The sequence below is a fragment of the Triturus cristatus genome, chromosome 1_2 (assembly GCF_964204655.1).
Source record: "Triturus cristatus chromosome 1_2, aTriCri1.1, whole genome shotgun sequence".
NCBI lineage: Eukaryota > Metazoa > Chordata > Amphibia > Caudata > Salamandridae > Triturus > Triturus cristatus.
The window spans coordinates 1,140,283,646-1,140,307,626 of record NC_140580.1 but is presented as its reverse complement, the minus strand read 5'-3'; the positions used below and the strand labels follow the sequence as shown (position 1 = coordinate 1,140,307,626).

Here is a 23,981-nt window from a genome sequence, read left to right as displayed (position 1 = left end):
GTTGCGTGAAAGAACTGGGAGGGGGAGATGTAAATAACTAGGCCGTGTGCTGATTTCCTAGTGGCCGCAATCGTAAATAAGGAAAGGACGGATTTCCTGCATTGCGCTCTTCGTTTCGTATGAAAGATGATATCGGTAGTAGTGTGCACGTTGCGTGGTGAGAAGTAAGGATCAGCGATAGGCGTTTCAGGATGTATTTTTATGAGATTGTGTTTAAAGCGTTTGGCTGCTTTTTTAGATAAGTTGGGAGGGTAAATGATGGTGTGGGTATGAGTGCCTGTGAGTTCCATGGTGGGAGGGAAATAATAGGACGATAAGGGTCTCGCAAAGTGTATAGGGCTTGGGTTGTTCTACAAGGTTGGATTGTGGAGGAGGGTGGCTGTGTTAAGGGGGGGGGGGGGGGTAAACCACTGTGGGGGAATGTAGAGTTGGGTCTGGGTGGGGAGATGGAATCTGATGGCTATCTGAGCTGACCTGAGTCGCACTGTGACCGCTGGGTAAAGGCAGCTAGCTTAGTTTAAAAAACAAACAAAAAAAAAAAAAAAAAAGTCTTTATGTGATGAACCTTAGGGGCAGGAAATGAACTACATCCGTCGTGTAGCGCCGCGCAAGCGGTGCGGGGAGAAGTGCGCTAGATCTGTACCTTAATAATAGTTTCCTAGTAGCGGAGTAGTAGGATGAAACTTAGTATGTTCTGGGATAATTACTAGGTAAAGTCGCCCTTCCAAGATGGCTGCTTGATTGTCCTGTGATAGTGCTGATCTGGGAAGTAGTCCCATCGCTCTTTCAATGATAGGGACCTCACTAGGTGTAGTCCTTTCCATGGAGTTGAATAGAGGTGTTGGTCCTTTGTTACTGTTTAGCAGTGATTAGTGGGCCGAGGTCCTATGTCTTTTTTCCTGAATTGGGCTGGGGAGGATAGATCCCTATCTAAATTAATACCACTCATTCTTCAAAATCATTTCCATTGATGACTAATCGTCATGTTTACTTATTTGCTAGGGAATCGCTTTAAAATATAATGGTCTAAATCTGCCAAATGAAGAGAAATGGCACTGTGCCATTAAAAGTACTGCAGTCTGGTTAAGAAATGTTAGTACTGTTTATGAAAAGTAGAACAGGCTTCTTGAAACGAGCCGACTGCAAGATAGCTGTGCTATGATAGCTTCTTAAACTTAACTGTAACTATCAAACTGCCTCATACTACGAAGCCCCATCACCTCTCCTCTCACAATGTCAGTGAAGTGCACCTCCATTTTAATAGTACTGATAGAGCAGGACTTATGCCTGGGCATACTTAAAGCACCTCAATTACAAAAATATCCTTGAAGCCAGAATTAGGTCAAGCCCCTTCTGGAGTTTCTCGCTTTCTATTGTAGAGGGAATTTAGCCAGTGCGTTTGGACTGAACTGTTGCTAATGGAGCAGAAGCAAGGCTAATCTGCATAAGGCTGGCCTCTGCATAGAGTGGGACAGAGGCCAAAACCATGGAATGGAATACAGCCCCAAGTAATTTCCAGTGCTGAGTTTAATTCAAGCATTCCACCCATCACCTTTTCTGTTTTCCTCAGCGCGCCGTGTATACCAGTAAAGGTATCAAGCTGCTTTTCACTGATGAGGGCCCTGGTAAGTCAAAACCGGTCTAGAAGTATTTATACATATCTAAATACTTGTAACATATATTTAATATACATTTAGAAACAAAACAAAATATGAACGTATTTTAAAGTATTCCCACAATCTGTCCATATTCCATGTGGCATCCTGTAGTCCGCTTTTAATGTTGTTTTAAGTACTACGTTCAATCTGTGCAAAAAAAAAAAAAAAAAGAGGACACTTGGCTGTCAGCTCCAGCCCTACTCTGACCAGATCCAAAATCCCAATTTTCAGCTCTGCCCTTCACCCCAAACCTGTCTCACCCACCCTAGCTCACCATTTTCAACACTAGTGTCGCCCCGGCTGATGCATCACCCACATAGGCTCCCTGATCCTCATTTCACCTTCCTCACACTTCAAATTTCTGAATTATCTCCCCCATCTTCAATTAAACACCATCAGCTTCTCACACCATAGCTCTCAATCCCCCATCTTTTGCCCTGTTCTCAGCTCACCCAGACCAGTTTCCTTCTCCAGATCTACTCCCACCCAAGCTATTGTACCAATACCAAATTCAAACTTTCCATCTTCAGTTCTTCTCTCACCCCAAGTCTGTCCCAACCTCCACCTTCAGCTGTACACCATTCCCAAATCACCATCTTCATCCCTGCTCACACCCAAAGTTCCTCTGTCACACCCTCCTCGGCCTCTATCCTTAGTGCTACACCCTAAGCTCCTAACCTCCTAACCTACAGAGGTAGTTACACACTTCCATGCTCTGGCCCCAGAGCCAGCGTTCCATCTCTGCTTAGATAAAGGTTTGTGTCGCACACTCGCCACCTTCATTTCTGCGCCCTCAGCTCCTACACCACCCATCCCAGCTCCCTACATTCAGCACTACTTTCTCACTCTTGCCAGGCCCCAGCTCCAAGCACCTGGCTCTGCTCACCTCCAAGAATCATGTCCCACCCTTCCCAGACCCCACATTCAGTGCTACCCCCACCTGAGCCTCCTCCCTCACTTCTACCCCCACCTTCAGTTCTACATGCATCACAGCCTCCACCTTCAGTTCTACGTGCACCACAGCCTTCTGTCACACCCACCCAGACGCAGTTATACATCCAAGCTCCTGTCCTAACCCAGCTTCTGATCTCCAGATCTGCTCACCTCCAGGCTTCTGTCACCCCCTTCCCAGCCCCCACCTTCAGTTTCACGCCAACCTCAGCCTTCAGTTCCACACTCTGAGTTCATACTCCAGAGCAGCTATACACTCCAAGCTCCTGTCTCACCCCAGCATCTCTAGACCTGCTCACCCCCTGGCTTCTGTCCCCCTTCCTAGCCTCCACCTTCAGTTCCACGCCCACCTTAGCCTTCAGTTCCACACTCTGGGGCTTATTTACTAGCCCCTTGCGCCACTTTTGCGTCACTTTTCCCATGTTAAAAGTGACGCAAAAGTGGCACAAGGGGATTGTACATCTGCCCCTCTGTGTCCATGTAGACGCAGTTATACACTCCTAGCTCCTGCCCCACCCCAGCATCTCTTGATCTGCTCACCCCCAGGCTTCTGTCGCCCTCTTTGCAGCACCCACCTTCAGTTCCACGCCCTTCCCCCACTCCACCTTCTCTTCCTTGAAGGAAGCTGCCCATAGCCATGAGACTACAGGGTCACGGGGGGTGACAGAGGGCTCGGTTCCCTCTGTGGGATGGGGTGACGGGGGCCTGGAGGGTCCCCAAGCCCACCCAGTGCCGGGTAGCGTCGGCGGCCACCCCGGTGGCGAGAGACACCCGCCCCAGAATGTGAGACGTGGCCGCGGGAGCCGCAGGGTTCGGTATGCAAAAATGTGCTGCATAAACCGCTGTCCACGCGGCACAGGGGCGTGGCTGCACCCCCAGGCACCCTCCAAGGCCTCTACCCCGCAGTGTGCCCCCACTTGGCCAGCCCCACACCCCGTTGCCCCCTCACCTCTTGGGACCAGTGCTCGGGCCGCAGCGGGGAATCCGGAACTGCCCCAGACAGACACCCCATATCCCAGAGAGCACTGAGCGACGGGGCCGCTCTGCCCGCGGGGCGCAAACTCTATGGCGCCGGCGCGAGTGGCCGTACTGTGCATGCACACAGAGTGGCGCGGGACTCCCAGGGCCCATGGAATGTGGCCAGGATGTGGGGGGCGTGACGGGGAGGAGGAATAATGAGGGTAAATGCAAACCCTTCAGCCCTGCTGAACTGTCGCCCCTTCATGCTCAACACTGCATGAGCCACCGTGGGGTAGCGCTGTCAGCCACGCCTGGTTCTTTAGTCAACCACACTGTACACACGCCGACGTCTAACCTCATACTGCACGAAACCTGCAAACCACAAGTGCATTGGAACCCACAGTAGAACCCCGAAAATCGCCAAAAGTCTGGGCTCACGATGGTCTGACATTTAAAAGCACGGCATTCCATAAACATTAAGTAGACTACAGTGTTGTCTTTAGAGAGAGCCTCGTGCCTTTAATCGATAGCTCTCTCCAACATAGACAACACAAAACGTGTTACTAAGGGTAATTGAATGCAACTTTTGTAAACAGAATCATCTTTGTTAACTCAATTACTTTGTGCTAGGGGCTGACAACTTATTCTGCAGTGAAATACATGAACATTTGCCTCCCTCTGTATTAGTTGTCACACTTTCTGTGAAAACCGGGGCGTGCTAAATAAAACGACTGAAATTTGCCAGGGCAGGCAACGAGAAACCTGCTTCAGCATCTGAGAGCTACACAACAAAATGGAGCGAAAATCAAAAATAAATATAGTTGATCATTCAAGTAGTTCTTACAGTGATGTATACATTTGTTAACATGCAGCACATTAATATTGGTAAGAGGCGTTAAGGCTAAACTCGTGAAACTGCCGCCTAGCACGAGTATTTTCCCAAGAGAATACTAAACATTTCTGATAGGATAAAGTGCACAAAGGAAACTAACAGTGGCAAAGCCAAAAGGTCTTGCCTTTGGTTTTGTCAATTGCTTTTGGTGGTGCTGCTGTACAGCTTTGGGACACTGTGCAGCATCTTCAAAACAAGCGCGCGCCATGACGTTTTTTTTTTCCTTTTTCTGCCGTCCCAGGCCTCACCTGCTAAAAGGTTTCTTATCTTTATGGGGCCATGTGTTTGGCCCCATAAAGATAAGAAACCTTTAACTTCAGAAGGAAAGCAGGTGAGGCCGTCCAAGTGGGACGGCAGAAAAAGCCGAACTAAAACGTCACCAACAGCTCTTTCCCAATGGCTGGCAGCCGTTTAGCATAAACGGTGACGCCGGCCAACGGGAAAGAGGGGCTGGGCTTAAAGCCCCTTACGAAAAATCCCCAGAATGTTAAATCTCGCCAGCGAGACTGCGCATTTGCGCAGCCTACGCTAGCGAGACCTAAACATTGGTGAAGCCATCAAGAGTGCGCTGGATACCCATTGGTGTTTTTGAAAGTAACAGGGTATCGTCTGCAAACATCAGCGCAGGGACCTTCCCGGAGGCTAGCTTGGGGGCATCATTGTCCTTGATTTTTTTAAGATGGTCAATAAGACCATTGATAAAAAGACAAAATAAAGTAGGAGCTAAAACACATCCCTGTCGTACCCCCTTTTTGACAGGAAAACGGGAGGTGAGTACCCCATATTTTCCGCATCGCACTTGTGTAGGAGAGTAGGGTCTGCTTTCTATGTTCACCCCCACTTTTTGCTTTTGCTTTACTGGTTTTCGACTTAGATGTGGCTGTGGGCCTGCTAATCAGACCCACAGCCCTGCTGTTCTCTCTCTAAATTACTACTATGTACTTTAGGTGCATAACCCATTTGGATAGGATCACCTTATTGGGCCCTGTACAGTGTACCCTAGGTACCCAGGGCATAGGTGTACCCTAGGCCTACCAGGGGCTGCAGCATGTATTGTGCCACCCCTGGCCTGGCCTTCCATTTTGACACAACTGGCTGATCACTCAGCTGGGGCAAGGTCGTGTAATCACCCCTTGCTTAGGTGTAGTATTCCTATACCTAACTTACATATGGACACATGTGTACCTATCAGTCACTCCTATGGCAGGCCTTGACAATCCTGGAGGCAGAGTGCTTGGTAACATGTGAGATGGTGCTCTAGCATGAGCTGAGCCTGTCTGCAGCTTTCGGAACCATGTCCTTATAGCTGTTCTATGATATAGCCTACCATATACTCTTAAAGTACCTTATAATCTTAGACGGTTATGGTAACTATGGTTTGGCTTTATCAAAACATGTCGTGTAAGGTGTCTAACACTCGGGAATAATACCCCCATGCCATTTCTGGACATGAGAATATTATTCCCCCCTTCTAGAGGGAAAGACATGTTAAAATCATACTTCAACTGTTAGCCTCTGACCAAAGCCTCAGCATCACAAAATGGATGCTGCTGCCACGACACAAGTCTGACCTCCTGCTGCTGGGAGTGATCCCAGCCAGGGAGGCCTGGACAATAGGTTTCCTGCTTGGGGAGGTGCTAGCACCTCCCCAGACAGCCTTTAGTGTATTGGGGCAGGGTGGGCTGAAAGGAATGAGACATGCCTGGGGCACACAAGGTGTTCCTTGCATAGTCCAGTTCAAACCGGCGCTGGGGCACTCCAGCCCCAGCTCTGGCGCGAAACTGGACAAAGGGAAGTGGGTGTAACCACCCCCTCCCAGGTCCCACCCATAAGGCGTGACCTAGCAGGTATCCCAGCCCCCCAGATTAGTATAAGAGTGGGAGTTGGGCCTCAAGACTTTAGATTATCCTGAACCTGCAAAATTGAACAGAAACTCTGGACCTTCGACATTCGACGAAAGAAGAAGACTGAAGAATCTCCCTTGTAGCCAAGGAGTGGCTACCCTGTGCAAACAGGCACCATCAAGTGACTACCCTTTGCTTTGTGAAACGTTCGACGAGGAACCGACTGCAGAGCCCGACCAGAGCCTTGATTTCCAGACTTCTCCGACCCTCATCCACATCTGCAGCAGAGCTGAGATCCGTGGAGGCGACGAGCGACGTGGGACCGGCTACCTGGGAAAAGTGGCTAGTAACTTACAGCGCAGCTTCTGAGGTACCCTCGAAGTTGTGCACCGGGGATTGAGAAGCCCCAACCCCAAGCACCATCTGCACCGAAGACCAGCCCCCCACACTCCACGAGTCCTGCGTGGGGCCCTTCAGCATTTTCCTGCTTGCCGCGCCTGTCCGGTTGCTTGCCCGCTGGCTAGTGGCCTTTGTGACGACGCTCCCTGAAATCTTCTGCGCTGGTTTGGCTCCTCCAGACTGGCTCCCGCTTCTCTGCAAAGAAGAAGCACCCCAGACCTTCCTGGTCTGCACCAGAAGCAAGTCCTTTGTTCTTCGTGGGTTCCGCTTGCCAAGGCTTGGTGAGTCCTAGTCCAACTTCGACGCCGCCGACAGCAAGAGCCTTCGTGGGACAGCTCGCCTCCTGGTCCTGGTCGTCCTCGACGCTTCCTGGTCCTCCTGGCTGCAGCGACAAGCTTCACCTTCTCCTGCAACTCTTCACGACATCGCCTGGTTCCTTCCTGGTTCCACGTGGTCACTGGCTAGTGACCTTGACTCTGTCCCCTCTGCTTGCAGGTTTCTTCTCTTCTTGATCCCAGGCTCGGGATCCACCGGACACTCTCTCCTGACTGCCTGTCAGCATCTTTCTTCAGGCATCCATAGGAGTCGACGACGAAAACGACGCATCTTCACCCCTATGCACCCGCAGCCTGTGGGCTAGGTAACTCGGGTACTCCGGTGCTCATCAGGATAGTGACTATCCTAGTGTCTAGTTTTCAAGTCTCAACTTCCTAGCTACTCCGGAAGTGTCCTAAATCTATCTATTTCTAAACTGTAACATTGCTATTGACTTTTACGCATTACGCGTGAGTGTTTCCACTCTGCACACGAATCCCGTGGGCCTCCCACTTCCTAACTAACGCTAGTGTAGTGTAGCCCCAGCGATTCCCTAGGCCTAGGCCTATTCTATTTCCGTGACAGTGGTTCTTATACCACTTCTTTAGTATATGGTTTGCGTGGCCCCTAGGGCCTAACTGTATTACTTACCTGTGTGACTTACTGTATGCATTAATAAGACTGTGTTGTACTTACCTCTAAACTCATAAAGAGTGCTGAGGGTTTGCTTAGAATAAATACACTTTATTTTATATATATATCTGTTGTGGTGTCCTTTCATTTGGTATTCAAGGGATTATATATGGTCTCACAGCTGGCTTCACATGCCATTCAGAGTTTAGCCTAAGACTGCTCTTGTCCATGCTACCACTAGGATAGCTGGTCTATAAGGTTGACTTTACAACCAATCACCATAAGGGTATTTGGACTGATATAAGGTGTACACTATAACTAGTGACATCATACATCAGGCCAACTTCTCACAACTTGTGCAAGATTTTCCATGTGGAGCCTCTCTATAGCATTTAGAAGATAAGGAGGGATCCCAAGGTCACGCATCACCTTCCAGAGTTTCTCCCGAGGTACAAGGTCGAAGGCCGACTTCAGATCAACAAATATTAGATAGAGGCTACCACCCTCTATAGTCACCGTTTTCCAGAAGAGTAATTTTAGTCTGAATATCTGGTCTACGGTTGACATATTTGCTCTGAAGTCGGCCTGGTAGGGGCTTAAAATGTGTTCTTCTTCCAGCCAGCCCTGAAGATAAGGCCCCAGAATGCCCAATTCTGCTGAGATTGTGGGATATCAGTAACACATTGATTTTGACGTAAGTTATATAGTCTGGGTGATAGAGCCAGCAGTGCATTATTTCAGTAAGATGGGGGAATAAATGAAAGTCAGAACAACTTTCCATATCCATACGCCCCCAACCCATATGAAACTCAGGGAGCATATGTTAGGGTCCACAAAAGGGTGCTGTCCTGTTCTATAATCTCCCTTCAGTGGCTTATCCCACGTCATTATGGAGGTAATGAGGCTAGCTGTAGCTGCCAAGTGTGACCACAAGGGATGTGGGACGGGGCGTACTAGAAAAAATCCCACAAAGAATTGACGGAGACACCAAGAAATCGTTAAAATCAATAACAAAACTGCTACCCTCCAAAAGATGTAAATCTATAGGAAAAGTGAAAACTGCTAAGGGCTAACAGAAAAAACTAAAGTTCAACAGACATGCTAAAGGTGTGAAAAAAGATCAATCCTGGGCTGACACAACTGTGGAGGACAAACACAGGCATTGTGTTCAATCATAAATAAATCTACTAGAGACCAACACAAGTCTTTGAGTGGGCATAAGAATTGTTCCAGGGCCAGCACAAATTCTCGTTGTGCCAATATGGATTTACCACGGCTTCTCTTAAATCCACCAAAAATAAACCCATCGTTAACTGAGAGAACTACAGCAAGTGAGGGAAAAATCTAAATATATCCAGGCTAGACTATCTATCAGCCACCGAGGAACAAAGCAATTCTGCTGAGCATGTGCACAAATCCCGAGACCGAAACAAAATCAAGCAAAGGATCAAATAAATAACACAAATGGTAAAAAAAAATACATGCCACTTGAAATCAAACATAGGGCAACTTTAACTGATGAGGCAATAAAGATCAAGTGCGGCTCACAATAATTGACTGAGGACCATGCATAACTAAAAAGCTTTCTTGCCACCCCCAATGATGGACTGAACCATGAAGATAGGATATTTGGTTATTCTTCATGAGCCAACAGACATCTACCCAGTCATATACATCTGCATAAGGCAGCCGCTGAGGGCCAACAGACATTGAACAAGGGCCAGCAGACATCCACCAAGTGCTACCCAACATCTGCCAAGAGCCAGCCAACATCTGCCTAGAGCCAGCCAACATCCGCCAAGAGCCAGCCAACATCCGCCAAGAGCCAGCCAACATCCGCCAAGAGCCAGCCAACATCCGTCAAGAGCCAGCCAACATCCGCCAAGAGCCAGCCAACATCCGCCAAGAGCCAGGCAACATCCTCCAAGAACCAACCAACAGCCTGCCAACATCCGCCAACAGCCAGCCAACATCTACCTTAGAGCCACCCAAAATCCACCAAGAGCCTCCCAACATCCACCTAGAGCCACCCAACATACGACCAGCAGCCACCTTGCATAAATGAGAGGCCAGTTGACATCAGTGACTGGCCAAGGTAAAAGGAACTCTACCAGGAACAAAGTGAATCTCTCCGAGCGCTAACAGACATCCATCCAAAGCCAAGAGTCAACAAAGGTCAATGCAAGAACACTTGGGAGTCATAGAAAAGGGCAAATAAGAGCTGTCCAATGGAACACAGAAGCACACTGATAGTCAGCTCACTGAGTTCCTGCTCAAAGGCCATCAGTCAACAAAGTTGTACTATTAGAAAAGCTCCACTGATCCACGCGGCAGTGCTGCAAAACAAATATAAATAAAGTGCTCCAGGTAAAGAAGCATCTGCCTTAGAGTAGCAGGAATCATGTTGCCGCTTGCAGTCCCAGCCTCTCTGTAGGATTAGGCGTCATTGTCTGATTGGGTTCAGTGGGCAGTGTCAGTCAGCCCATGACTGCCCTGCCCTGCTCCAAGACAAAAGACATGCAAGTCACGTAGAAGAAGGGTGCTCAGGCTGCTTTTGAAACACTGGCACTGCAGTGGGAAGTTGTGGGTTCAAGACCCAGCTCAGCTGCTTCACAAACACGTCGTGTAGCCTTGAGCAAATCCCTTCCTTTATTCCCTGGGCCTTGGGTATATCCGCAAATAGGAAGCGCCCACAGAATCAAAGGAAGGGTTTAGTGTCTTACGTTTGGAACAGGAGGGACACTGAAGGCAAGTATAGGGTTCTGTGAGCTGTGCTACCCGAAAACACTCCATACACCCCTTTTAATGACGAGGAGCATCGGAATGCTCTGTCTGAACGATTCCATCAAGTGTACAGCATGTCCTGTGTGTAGCGCTTCAGTGTCTCGAGGCAGCTAGTTATGCGTCAGTGTGCTATACACTCACTTCAAGGGCTAGCTGAAAGGCTGAGGAAGTTGGAGTTACGTATATATATATATATATATATCCCACACTTGTAGTCTCGACAAAATCCGTGTCAACGGAAAATAGAAACCACGCAGATCCAAAGTAAGGCACAATAGTTGTTAATTTATTTCAAAGCCGAGTCTTCACAAAATCTGACGCGTTTCGGGCATCCGCCCTTGCTCATATATATATATGTTAACTTTTTTTCTTTACACTGGGAAACTGTAAGTTAGCCAAGGGTACTTACGACTGGGTCAGGGTGGCCGGCTGGGCATAGTTCATCCTGCAGAAGAAAGACAATAAAGAATGCTTAGCAGGGGCCTTTCAAAGTAGGTGCAACCTGTGGAAAATCATGACATATTGATCTGGAGTCACACAGGATATCGTCGTCTTATCTGTAGCGTCGTGACATCAGTGGCTTAAAACCTCTGCCGCAAGGCAGCACAGCCCATCACAAGGCCATCTCCAAACAATCACATCTCATGGGGCAAGCTTCATGAGAGAACAAACCTGGGGGCATATGTATCAAACGATTTTGTATTCGCAAACGCTGCGAATCGTAAAAAAACAGTGTTTGCGAATACAAAATCGCAAAACGCGATGTATGTGACATTTTCGCATCGCATTATTAAGGAATCGCTAATTTTGCGATTCCTTAATTTTGCGTAAGCATTTAAGGAATCGCAAATTGCGATTCCTTAAATGCTATGTAACACGCACCCAAGTTGTGCGAATTCTCCTTATGAAATCGCAAATTACCACCAACTTCAAGTTGGTGGTAATTTGCGATTTCTTTGAAAAATGCAATTTTTGGCATTTTTCAAAGTGCCATGTGGCGCACATATATGCCCTTAGGGCATGTATGTGCGCCATATGCGCACACATGCTCATTTCAGGGGTGCATCAGGGTGTCATCATGACACTCTTGCACCTTTGAAATTATTCTCAATTTGCGATTAGCAAATTGCGATTCGCAATTTGAGAATACCTTCCCACTCATTCCTATGGGCCTCCTGGCCCATAGGAATGAATGGGAAGGTATTCCTTAATTGCGATTTCGCAATTTTCTAATCGCAATTAAGGAATATTAAGAATTCACAAAATATGTGCGAATTTTTAAATACATCCCGTTTTGCAATTCTCAAATAGCGATTCTCAAAAAATCGCTATTTGAGAATCACAAATACGGTTTTTGATACATATGCCCCCTGGTGACCTGGGCCCAAGCTCCCTGGATCTCGCTGAGCAGGTTTCACCGTATCCCGTGCAAACATACCCTCACCTCCAGACATGTAGCATCTTGGCTTCACAGGGCCTTAGATTTCTGACGCAACCAACGTGAGGTCTCCGGGTGTGTGCGAACTCACATCCCCCCCAGCCCCCCAATATAATGGATTATTCCGCCCTCTCCATGGTAACCTTCCTCCAGCAGTGATTATTGTAATCAGCGGCAGTTTTAGGGGAAAGAGCCAATCAGTTGCTTGAATTCACCAGAAAGCAGGGGTACTTAGGGCCAGATGTACGATCAAGAAATTTGCGACTCGCAATTTGCTAGTCGCAAATTGGTATGTACAACAGTGTCTGCGACACTGATTGCGATTCCCAATGGGGTCGCAAATTGCACGCCTCACGCATATTCATGAGGCACTCGCAAATTGCGACCCCATTGGGGATGGCTAGCCCTCCCAGGTATGGTGGCCTGCTGGGCTCAGCGGAACCTCCATGTCTGGGACTGCTGTCAAATAAAGCAGTTTTCTTTTTTTAATGCAGCCTGTTTCCTTAAAGGAAAACAGGATGCATTTAAAAAAAGGAAAATGAAATGTTTTCGTTTCTTTTTTAAGGGCAGGCAGTGGTCCCACCACTGCCTGCCCTTAAAAAATATTTTTAGAGCCAGTCACAAAGGGGAAGGGGTCCCCGGGGACCCCTTCACGTTTGTGAGTGGTTTACCACCCTTCTGTGAAGGGTGGTAAAGTGCGACTATTTTGCAACGCAATTGCGGTCTCAAAACCGTCATACATGGCATTTGAGGGTCGCTATTAGGAAGGGAATGCCCCTTCCTATCAGCGAGTCGCAAATCCTATTTAGCGAGTCGCAAATAAATTGTGACTCGCTAAATAGAGTTCGTACATGGGCCTGTACGTTTTTAAATGAGCAAACAGATCGCAAACCCGTTTTTGCATGCAAAAACAGGTCGTACATCTGGCCCTTAATAATTTGAGCTTTGACCTGGGATGTCATCAAAAGTGGCGGGTCGGGATGTTTTTTAATGGGCCACCTTCAGTATGACGTCATTTAAAGGACTTGAATATTGCACTGCAGTCCAGTCACTGCTCTATAAGGTGCAGTACAGCAGAACCCCCTCTGTGAACCTCATCACCCTTGCTGAACCACTTGTTGACACTTGACTTTTTGACCTTTGTCCCTTGCAGCTTGGTATGGTGACGCAATAACTCCTAATGTTGTGGAAGCTTCCAGGTGTATGAGGTTTCGTGTGGTTGCAGAACTCATGCATATCATTTTAAGGCTTTTATCAGTAATGTGCACGGTCTGTGTTGTGAAACCGAATTCTAAGAAGCGCCAACATCCCATGTGTGATTCTCAAGAATTCGCCTCTAGTGCATCTGGACTCACAGGCTGCGCCTTCCCACTCTTTTTACTAATTGAAAAGCCCTTTAGAGTAGCTGGTCGGGGGAGACCGGGACTCCTGACACAGCGAGGTCTGCACCCACTTCAGGCAGCCAAGGAGATGTATGTGGGGGTCCTATGTTTGTGTTTGAGGCCTCTAGAGGCCCTTGGCAGACTCCTTTCAAGTACTACGTCATCTGGTGGGCGTGACCGGTGGGGGTTACATACGTTTGTGATGCAGTGCGTTCAGTTACTGGTTGCACTCTGAAGAATAAAGCCGTGCAAATCAGAGTCCCGTGTCTGGCGTGGTCTGGTACATGCTCCCGGGCTGGGGAAGATGCTACAGTGTAAGGGCTGGATATGTTTCCACGACACAGCAGAGAGTGATACAGGACTTTATTAGACTCTTTTCTAATACAAAGTTAGACTATTTCTTTTTGTCTTCATAGGTCTGGGGGGGGGGGGGTACGAGAAGTCTAGAGGGTGGGACAGCCTCTTGGCAGACATCATGCTGAGGCACAGAGGCACTGGGGGGCGCTTAAGGTGGTAGGATCACGAAGATCATTGTGGGTAGCGTTAGGGGATGAAGTCAATCAACTCGGATTTGTAAAGCGTGGCCAATCATTACCCTCAAGGGTATCCAGGCGCTAAGTTCTTGTTGGATCAGTTGAAGGGCCAGGTCTTGTGTTGTGTTGTGCAATGTGCCAATGATTGGGGGAGGCTGGCTCTCTAGCAATAGGTCAGATAACGCTGAAAAACAATTCTATTTTACAAAGAGAACCTAAAATTCTAACAAAACTTGATCAACCAATACCAGAATTGACATTAAATATCAGTTTTATGTTATATTTGCATCTCTCCTGCTTTTGCAACACAGGTGAGACGAAGGTTACCCTTTTTACAGTATTAATTCTTCCCTTATCCAAACTCCTCTCCTCCCTGTCATCCTAGTGAGTGGCGAATGGTGAATCTCAAAACAGGGTTGGTGTGCACAGCAGACCAGCACTGCACCAAGCCCCAACCACCCAATTGGGCTCAAGGCTTTTCCCACCCAACATGTTTTTTAAATTGAGGCCAATGGTGCATTTTACAGTAGAATTATCGAAGTACAGCCATCAAAAAGGCATATGTTTTACTGGCAGCTCCATAGATAAAGTAATGAAATATTTAAATACTGGATCGACCACACTACGCAGGACAATCATCTCTCTGTAGCCATATATTGTTCATCAGACACAGCAAGCATAAAAACCAAATATTGTGCATCATTACTGAAGCGTGCCTTGACCCTGTGCTACCACACCACGAGCTGGCATTCCAAGTGAAACGATGCATTTAACCCACATCTGTGACTGGGGTGAATGTTTGAATATGTTCTGCATTCCGTCCATCATCTTTTTGTGTTGCTATAGTCGCCCTAAGTGGGAAAGGTATACCCAGACGGGGAGCTCCCATGTTCACTGCGCCACTGGGTTCAAGCTAGCCTGGCGGATGAGTGGTGATACCCCAAAACCAGTCCTAGGATCCTTAGTTTCTGTCGAGGGAGGACCTGGCCTGCCAGTTCGGGCTGGACTGTTCCCATTGGGCGCAGGGTCAAGACTGATTTCCACATGGCTGGGTCCAAACTGGAGTCGCTTGGTTGTGCAAAAAACGATGGATTTAACCCAGATCTGTGACTGGAGGTGAATGTTTGGCAATGTTCTGCATTCCATCATCATCTTTTTGTGTTGCTATATTCCAACTGAATATGTCCTTAGAAAATACACCAGTTTTATATCGTGTGCAATGAGTGACAAAGTACTTCACTGTTTCTGTGAGTTAATACACAAGCAACACCAAGGTGTCAAACAAGAAAGTATCACCGGAAAAGGTATCGTATGCCTAGGTACTCTGCGGGTCACCACATGCCAGAGTACCTCCAGTCTGGATCTGGGAGATGCATTAACCTTCTAGGGTGCTGATGTCACTCTGAGCTTTAGCACCGGTTTCCTATCCGTGCCCCTCGGATACAAAGCTCTGCTTGAAATGTACTTTGGTCCCTTCCCTTATGCCAGTATCCCATTCACCTACCTAGGCACACATTGCCGTGATAGTGCTTCTTAATCACAGTGTTAGAGAGACTCTGCACTGCAATGGCAGGTTCACAACTGCCCCACTTTGGAACTCTTCTATGGCAGTATACTAATACCCAATGAAATGCATATGTGTATGCTAATATCACAATGCCCCCATTAGGAAACATTCCCTTTCACAATTGCCCAATTTTGCTACATATGACTGGCCATGTTTTTATTCCTGCCAATTAGGTAGATGTTTCCACATCACGTTTACATTTGCCAAGATGGGTACATGGCACGGCAGGGATTTACACCTTTTCAGCTTTGTTTAATTGAAACTCAACACATTTTCTTGACACACATCCATCTCCTTTGACAGACATCTGTTCTCATCCATCTCCATTGAAAGACATCTGTTCTCATCCATCTCTTTTCACTGACATCTGTTCTCATTCTTTTCCTTTCACTGACATCTGTTCTCATCCATCTCTTTTCACTGACATCTGTTCTCATCCATCTCCTTTCACTGACATCTGTCTCATCCATCTCATTTGACAGACATCTGTTCTCACCCATATCATTTGACAGACATCTGTTCTCACCCATCTCTTTTCACAGACATCTGTTCTCACCCATCTCTTTTCACAGACATCTGTTCTCATCCATCTCCTTTCACTGACATCTGTTCTCATCCATCTAATTTGACAGACATCTGTTCTCATCCATCTCATTTGACAGACATCTGTTCTCATCCATCTCATTTGACAGACATCTGTTCTCATCCATCTCCTTTCACATCCATTTGTACTCGCCCATCACATTTGACAGACATCTGTTCTCATCCATCTCCTTTCACATCCATTTGTTCTAATCCATCTCCTTTCACAGACATCTGTTCTTATCCATCTTGTCCTCCATCTGATTTTTCAGACATCTGTTCTCATCCATCTCCTTTCACTGACATCTGTTCTCATCCATCTAATTTGACAGACATCTGTTCTCATCCATCTCATTTGACAGACATCTGTTCTCATCCATCTCATTTGACAGACATCTGTTCTCATCCATCTCATTGACATCTATTTGTACTCACCCATCTCCTTTCACCAACATCTGTTCTCACCCATCTCCTTTCACAGATATCTGTTCTCATCCATCTCCTTTCACATCCATTTGTTCTAATCCATCTCCTTTCACAGACATCTGTTCTTATCCATCTTGTCCTCCATCTGATTTTTCAGACACCTGTTCTCATCCATCTCCTTTCACATACATGTATACTCCTCCATTTCCATTCACATACATTTTTTTCTCATCCATCACATTTGACAGACATCCGTTCTCATCTATCTCCTTTGACAGACATCAGTTCTTATCCATCTCCTTTCACAGACATATGTTCTCATCCATCTCCTTTCACATACATGTATACTCCTCCATTTCCTTTCACATACATCTTTTCTCATCCATCAAATTTGACAGACATCTGTTATCATGCATCTCGTTTGACAGACATCTGTTCTCATCCATCTCGTTTGACAGACATCAGTTCTTATCCAGCTCCTTTGACAGACATCTGTTCTCATCCATCTCCTTTGACAGACATCTGTTCTCATCCATCTCCTTTCACAGACATCTGTTCGAATCCATCTCCTTTCACAGACATATGTTCTCATCCGTCTCCTTTCAGCATGGATAAAAACAAGATCATAGCCGAAAATGGGAAACTCAGGACAAAAAGAAAATTCTCTTCTACAATTTGACAGTTTTCACTCTAGGCCCTTAAGAGAAAATCTCCTCTTCAGCCAATACCTTTGACTACGGAGGAACTGCAGTGATGCAGATGACTTTAAAGAGAAAGCATCGGCCCTCTCCTCTAAACTGAGAGAACGTGGGTATCCAGAGAGTATTTTAAGGCCTCCCAAAAACGTGCTCAGAACCAGAACAGAGATGGCAAGTTGGAAGAGACACCCAGAGCAGACAGTACGATACCACTCACCTGCGTAACCACATATAGTACTATTTCCAATCAGGTATCAAAAATCATCAACAAACATTGGGAGGTTTTACAAACAGGAAAATCATGCTGGGAAAAACACTGATCTCCTACAGAAAAGCAAGAAGTCTGAAAGACACTTTAGTATCAACTCTCCCAAAAAATCAGGAACCACAGATCTACACAGTTCTTAACACCTGGGGACTACCGAATGTCACAGTGAATTTCCAATGTGGTGATTGAAGTGTTTGTCACCTGACCGAGGCAATAAAGACGCCTAACCTGGAACCCGGCAAGACATGGCACCTAAGGAAACACACAAACTGTAATGCCTGCAATTTGATATATATGATCACCTGCCCTTGTGGTTTGCGCTATATCGGAATGACAAGCAGGAAAATAAAAGTGAGAATCTGCAAGCACAGCAGTAATATTAGATGTAGGCGCAATACTACAAGAATGACTGACCATTTTCTGACAATTGGACACATAACCAACGACCTCCAAAGGGTGGCCATAGAACAGATTGATTAAGGCCTTTTCAGTTTGCAGAGCCACTTACTGAAGAAGGAACAGATATTGGGTCTATCGTCTGTCAACTCATAAAAGATGGCTTGACTGACAACATTCCCTGGAACACCATTAACAGCGGATAAATATTGAGTGCTTTTGAACACATGCCAACTCTACCATCCAAACCATTCTACAAATATCAGAACTAGAGCTCGTAGAGCTCTACATCCCTAATGTCCTTTTGACATAAGGCCTCTTCCATATTTGGTATGGCTAAGATTTTCCTGCTCTTTTTTTCCTAACACCCTGGCCTTACGGATCATATAATACATCCAGCCCCACTGCTTTTTAGGTATTTATACCTAGAGTGATCATAACAATGTAATTCACTTTGACCATATAATATAGCCTTATATCCCGCCGTAGAGGGCTATACCGGCTATTGAAGGCTCGCTGCAGCGTTAAAGGCCCGAGCCGAAGGCGAGGGACTTTAACAAAGCAGAGGGACTTTAAAAGCCGGTATAGCCCTGCTACAAAGGGCTATAAGGCTATTAGAACATTCTGCCACTAGAGGGCAGAATGTTCTAACAAAAAAAAGCCTTCAGCGAGCAGGAGGGGATTGAAATCCCCTCAGGCTCCTTGAAGCCTTTGTTCACAGCCAGAGCTGTGAACAAAGACACATTGGAATGTTGGAGCTCCGGGCTTATACCAGCCATTATAAGCCCGAGCACTTCATTGTTTTCAATTGAGCCACCAACATTCCAATGTTCTAATTTGTTTGAGTTAACTTTAGCATGCACTTTTGTTTCTTTTTGTGTGTGGCCGAATCCCAACTTTTAGATTTTTTTAATTGATTTTTCTGTTTGTGCCCGTTTTTGTGACTGAGCAGGGCATAGAGTTGAAACTGAGGTTGATCATGCACTGGTGGCAGGCACTCTCATGCGGACGTGGTATGGTGTGGTAATTGAGGCATACCATGTATAGAATCCCATGTTTACATGGTCCAGTCTCTTTTAGCTCTGCCAACCACCTTTGTGGTAACATTTGCCATTCGAACCCATCAAATGACTTATAGCGTTTGACGTCACTATGGACGCTGACGTCAGACGCGACGCACGTCATTCACAGGCTTGTGGGTTTCTACATTTAACCAGCACAACTCGTTGTGCGAGTACCGATGGGATCCCGTGCCGCAGGACCAGATTAGGTTCCCATGTGGGCGTTGCGCCTTGACGAAGTAAGTTGCTTTTGAGTTAACCTTGGGGTTTATCTTGGCATATATGCTTCCTCCTTTTTTTTTTAAACAAACGCACCTTGTCCACCTTTATTTCCCAAGTGTGTGACTACAGGTGCCCACCCCCTGCCAGGATCCATGATACTTTTAAAAAGCTACACTAAAGTAAGATTATGTATACTATTGTACTATGTGATTTTTGACTAGTCTCTCTGCCATCATGAGGATTCGTTTCGGACCCAACACGAAAAGTATTGAGAGGTTGGGACATGAAGTGGGGTTGCCCCCACTGTCATGTTTCATATAGGTACCCTAATATAGGCCCAGGTAATATCATCCACCTTCACCTACATTAACAACCTTATACTACACAGTAACGAGCCTTTATGATTGAACCTTTACCTAGTTCTACTCCTGGGCGCAGAAGGAGGGTTTTTCCCTGAACAATAGCGTCCTATAACTTCATCAATAGACTCATACAGTATGAATGAATATTCATAAGGGTTCTTGGAAACCAGGCAGAGGCTACACCACCTTCATAATATCTATGTACAAGGTTCATCCCATACGTCATCCTCAAATCCAACAATGGTTAATACAAGCAACAAGGGACAAAGAAACACTAGATACTTTCTGTATAAATACGGCACATCTTGCTAGGGTTGGCAGAGGAGACCGAGACTTCCAGGCCGACACACTGACCAGAGACGCTGAGGCTCCTGCATGCAGACGCTCCAGCTGACAGTGGTCTAACACATCCCTCGTGGGTGTCCAAGTCGAGACCAGGACGGGGTCCCACACTTTCTCACTTCAGGTAATGGGGTTACACTAAATCCTAGAGGTATTCTTGGCTTCCCACCTACTCACATGCTAGGTACACCTAGGTACATCTAGATAGGCATTGCAGGAGTATGCACACTTTTATCATGCATTTTATATTCATGTATGCATTCATGATTATTGCAAGATGGTAGAACTGTACTATCCTTTTATTTTCACTGTACTGCTAATCCTATATATCTGCTACTGTTGCAGCACATATATTTTACACTAGAAGAACAACTGTGCAATACATTTTTAGTGTAACACGCCCAACTGTCTCTTCTGTGTAACTCTCTGAGACTGAATAAGTGAGCACGAGTGACTGAGCGAAAAGTAGTACATTGTTTCCACGATCCTGGGGGATCATGGTTGTCATGTTCTGAGGTTGCAATTGTCCAATTGGAATGAAGCACTCCCGGAGTATACCGTGTAGCTGATTTTGGTCGTGATTCAACTGAGTGATTGGTGCAGGGTTGGTAACCCTTCTGAACTCAAGGGTGTATATTAATTGGCAAAGCGGTATTTCCCGTGGGAGTAACATCCCCAACCTTGCACTCGTGAAAGAATTTCAATAAAGTTCTTCACAATATTCTTCAACAATGATAATCTCATATTCAATGTTTCCATTGTTTTGAATTAATTTCGTACTATTGATGTCATAGTATCGATGTGAGCCCAATACATTTCGGGCATTGCCCTTCTTCAGGGGTCTTTTTCTGAAAGTACAAGGATAACAAAAAATATATCTAAACACTCTAGATTATGGTCAGCATGTCAAACATTTTGTAGAAAAATGCGGGGACAGTAAATGCGAGAACAGAAAAAGCGAGAACAGAAAAACTGTCTGTGATACCGGTTTCTAGATTGTATCAACTGTTATGTGAGTTTAGATTAACGATGAATGTTTATACATTGCCAATTATTTATAAAGAGAATTCTAAGGCATTTGATTATGTAAAAAAAGTGCGCGCTTAAAAATACTGTATGTTTTGGAAAAAGCTGTGTTTAAAGAAATTGTGCTCAAAACACACGTCATATGTGCTAGCTATCTCTTGCCGGTGTGACTTACAAAGCAAAAATTCGACCATCAAAAAAATATATACTCTCGTATTATTTTTCTGGCGTGTTAGACGGTGCTCGCGTTTAAAGTGGTGATCAAACTGTGTGCTCGAACAAGACGTTATTCAGTGATTTAAGGGTGCTTTCGTGCTCAGAGAAAGGTATGAGTACCTGGCTAATGGCCATCTTCCTGATATTTCGGTAACATTAGTGTTTCACCGGAATGGTATTCACAATCGTGCTGGAATATGTTTTTCCTCTAATGGATGCCATGAAAAGAGCCAAAAATTAGGAAGAAAATAACTACTATCACCTAAACCAACAAGCGATGAACAGAGATCTGTCTTTGTGTCCAAATATTCCAGCAGGAGTCATAAAATCAAAAAGTCCATTCTCAAACACTGGTCATTATGAACACTAGAGGATGATTTCAAGGAAATTTTTTCATCAAACCCCAGATTCGCGTATCAACGCACCAAAAACATCAAAGAACTACTAAAGGAAAAAGAAGATACGTCTACATCCACAAAATCATATGGGGGAACATTGCCATGTCATAACTGTGGAAATTGTAACGCAATAATCAAAGGTAATGAGATATCACATCCCACAAAAGGCACCACCATCAAACTTAAAGTAACAGGGACCTGCGACAGCAGTAATTTAATTTACATGTTAAAATGCCCGTGTGGCGTTGCATACGTGGGACAAACACAAAGGAAATTAAAAACAAGAATAATCGAACACAAAAGTAACATCCGACTAAACAATGCCAAATCAACAGTTGCGGCACACTTCAATCAGTTTCATCACAACCCAAGCCAGTTACGTTTCTGTATTCTAGAAAAAGTGCCGACATTACCAGGTAAAGACAATCAACAACATCTTTTCCGTAGAGAAATTTTCTGGATAAACCATCTATCAACATTACAACCAAAAGGAATGAACGAACGTTTAGAACTTGGATGCTTCTTATGATCATGTACGGTCACAAAAACGAACTAATGATTGTTCATCTTACTATAAGAAATTATTTACATCTAGGATTCTAATGGTTATGAGTGATTTGATTGGTCACCCTGTTCTAATAATTGTTTATTGTTCATTATTTCAACAAGAGGCAACACGGTGTATTACTTTTAATTTTGATGAATCACAACTGTCACCTTATCACATAAACCATAATTTCACATGCAGGAACCTAAGTTAAATTTTACGACATCAGCGCAATTTATTCCCTCTGATTTTTTTATTTTTACCGGCGCTATTACACAGTTTTTTCATTTTACCAGCGCTATTATACATTTACACAGTGGACCACACCCACTTTTAGTATGCTTTTCGTTAGAACACACTACGACCCAGCAGCATTTCTTCCTTAACATTAGTATTTCTTCACTATCCATGAACACCTGACCTTCACGTCAGTGTCTATAACGATTCCATGGATACCGGCATCTTTACACTTCGGTCTTTACTTTCGCCACACGCACAACGCGAGCAAAGTTCAAGGTAAGCGACTTTCAGCTTCCAATAGCTAGTCACGTATTAAAGCTTAGTTCACGACCCGCTATCGTAAACCCAAATTAACTTACATCACGGTTTGCTCATGGGAAAAACATATTCCAGCACGATTGTGAATACCATTCCGGTGAAACACGAACGTTACCGAAATATCAGGAAGATGGCCATTAGCCAGGTACTCATACCTTTCTCTGAGCACGAGAGCACCCTTAAATCACTGAATAACGTCTCGTTCGAGCACACCGTTTGATCACCACTTTAAACGCGAGCACCGTCTAACACGCCAGAAAAATAATACGAGAGTATATATTTTTTTGATGGTCGAATTTTGCCTCGTAAGTCACACCGGCAAGAGATAGCTAGCACATATGACGTGTGTTTTGAGCACAATTTCTTTAAACACAGCTTTTTCCAAAACATACAGTATTTTTAAGCGCGCACTTTTTTTTTCATAATCAAATGCCTTAGAATTCTCTTTATAAATAATTGGCAATGTATAAACATTCATTGTTAATCTAAACTCACATAACAGTTGATACAATCTAGCAACCGGTATCACAGACAGTTTTTCTGTTCTCGCTTTTTCTGTTCTCGCATTTTCTGTCCCCGCATTTTTCTACAAAATGTTTGACATGCTGACAATAATCTAGAGTGTTTAGATATATTTTTTGTTATCCTTGTACTTTCAGAAAAAGCCCCCTGAAGAAGGGCAATGCCCGAAATGCATTGGGCTCACATCGATAGTATGACATCAATAGTACGAAATTAATTCAAAACAATGGAAACATTGAATATGAGATTATCATTGTTGAAAATCACCAAATAAAGAAAAGAACATATTGAACAATATTGTGAAGAACTTTATTGAAATTCTTTCACGAGTGCAAGGTTGGGGACGTTACTCCCACGGGAAATACCGCTTCGCCAATGTTCTGAGGTTGCCATAAACTATTCTCTCCCCGATAAGAGGAGATTCTAGTGACACTGTGAGCTAGCTAAAACAGAAAGGCTAACATTCTCGGTGGGGTGCTCAGGGCCAGTCTGCCACCAAACCCACAGTTTATGTTATCCGGAACGCGCAGATCCTGTATAGGTAATATAGGAACTACACAACATGGCACCGCCAATGTTGGTTGGGTACTTATTTAGCAGTAGAATCTGAGTAGTTCAGTTGTGCTATTCTCAGAGACCCCTACTCACGAAACACCAGAGACGTCTGGAGTGGGTGGGCACACACTCCGGCACAGCTGAGTATGTAAAAACAAATCCTATTAGCTGTTGTTTAATCAAGCTTGAAGGACACAGTGTTCCTAAAATTGTGTAATAAAACCTTATCTTAGTTCCCTTGAACAAACCTCTTCTTTACAAAAATGACTGAGACAGGAAATAACCCAGTAGTGGATCTGCACCTCTCAACAGGAGAAGAAGATGTGGGCGCAATACAAATTGCACCAAAATTCAGACATACAATCACCCTGAAACTATTAGAGAACGGGTTGACGTCTAGGGGTGGCTTAGTAGCTTTCGTGATTGAGGCACACGAATCAAAAAAA

The 23,981-nt window shown here is 45.2% G+C and overlaps 1 protein-coding gene across 1 annotated transcript in view; it reads right to left on the bottom strand.

The window, feature by feature from the left end:
• Positions 1-23,981, bottom strand: part of LOC146868864 (histo-blood group ABO system transferase-like) — a 598,861-nt gene that overhangs the window by 58,040 nt on the left and 516,840 nt on the right. The window contains exon 4 of the mRNA XM_085613882.1: positions 10,846-10,881. Coding sequence (XP_085470008.1) covers positions 10,846-10,881 — 36 coding nt within the window. The remainder of the gene's footprint in view (positions 1-10,845; positions 10,882-23,981) is intronic.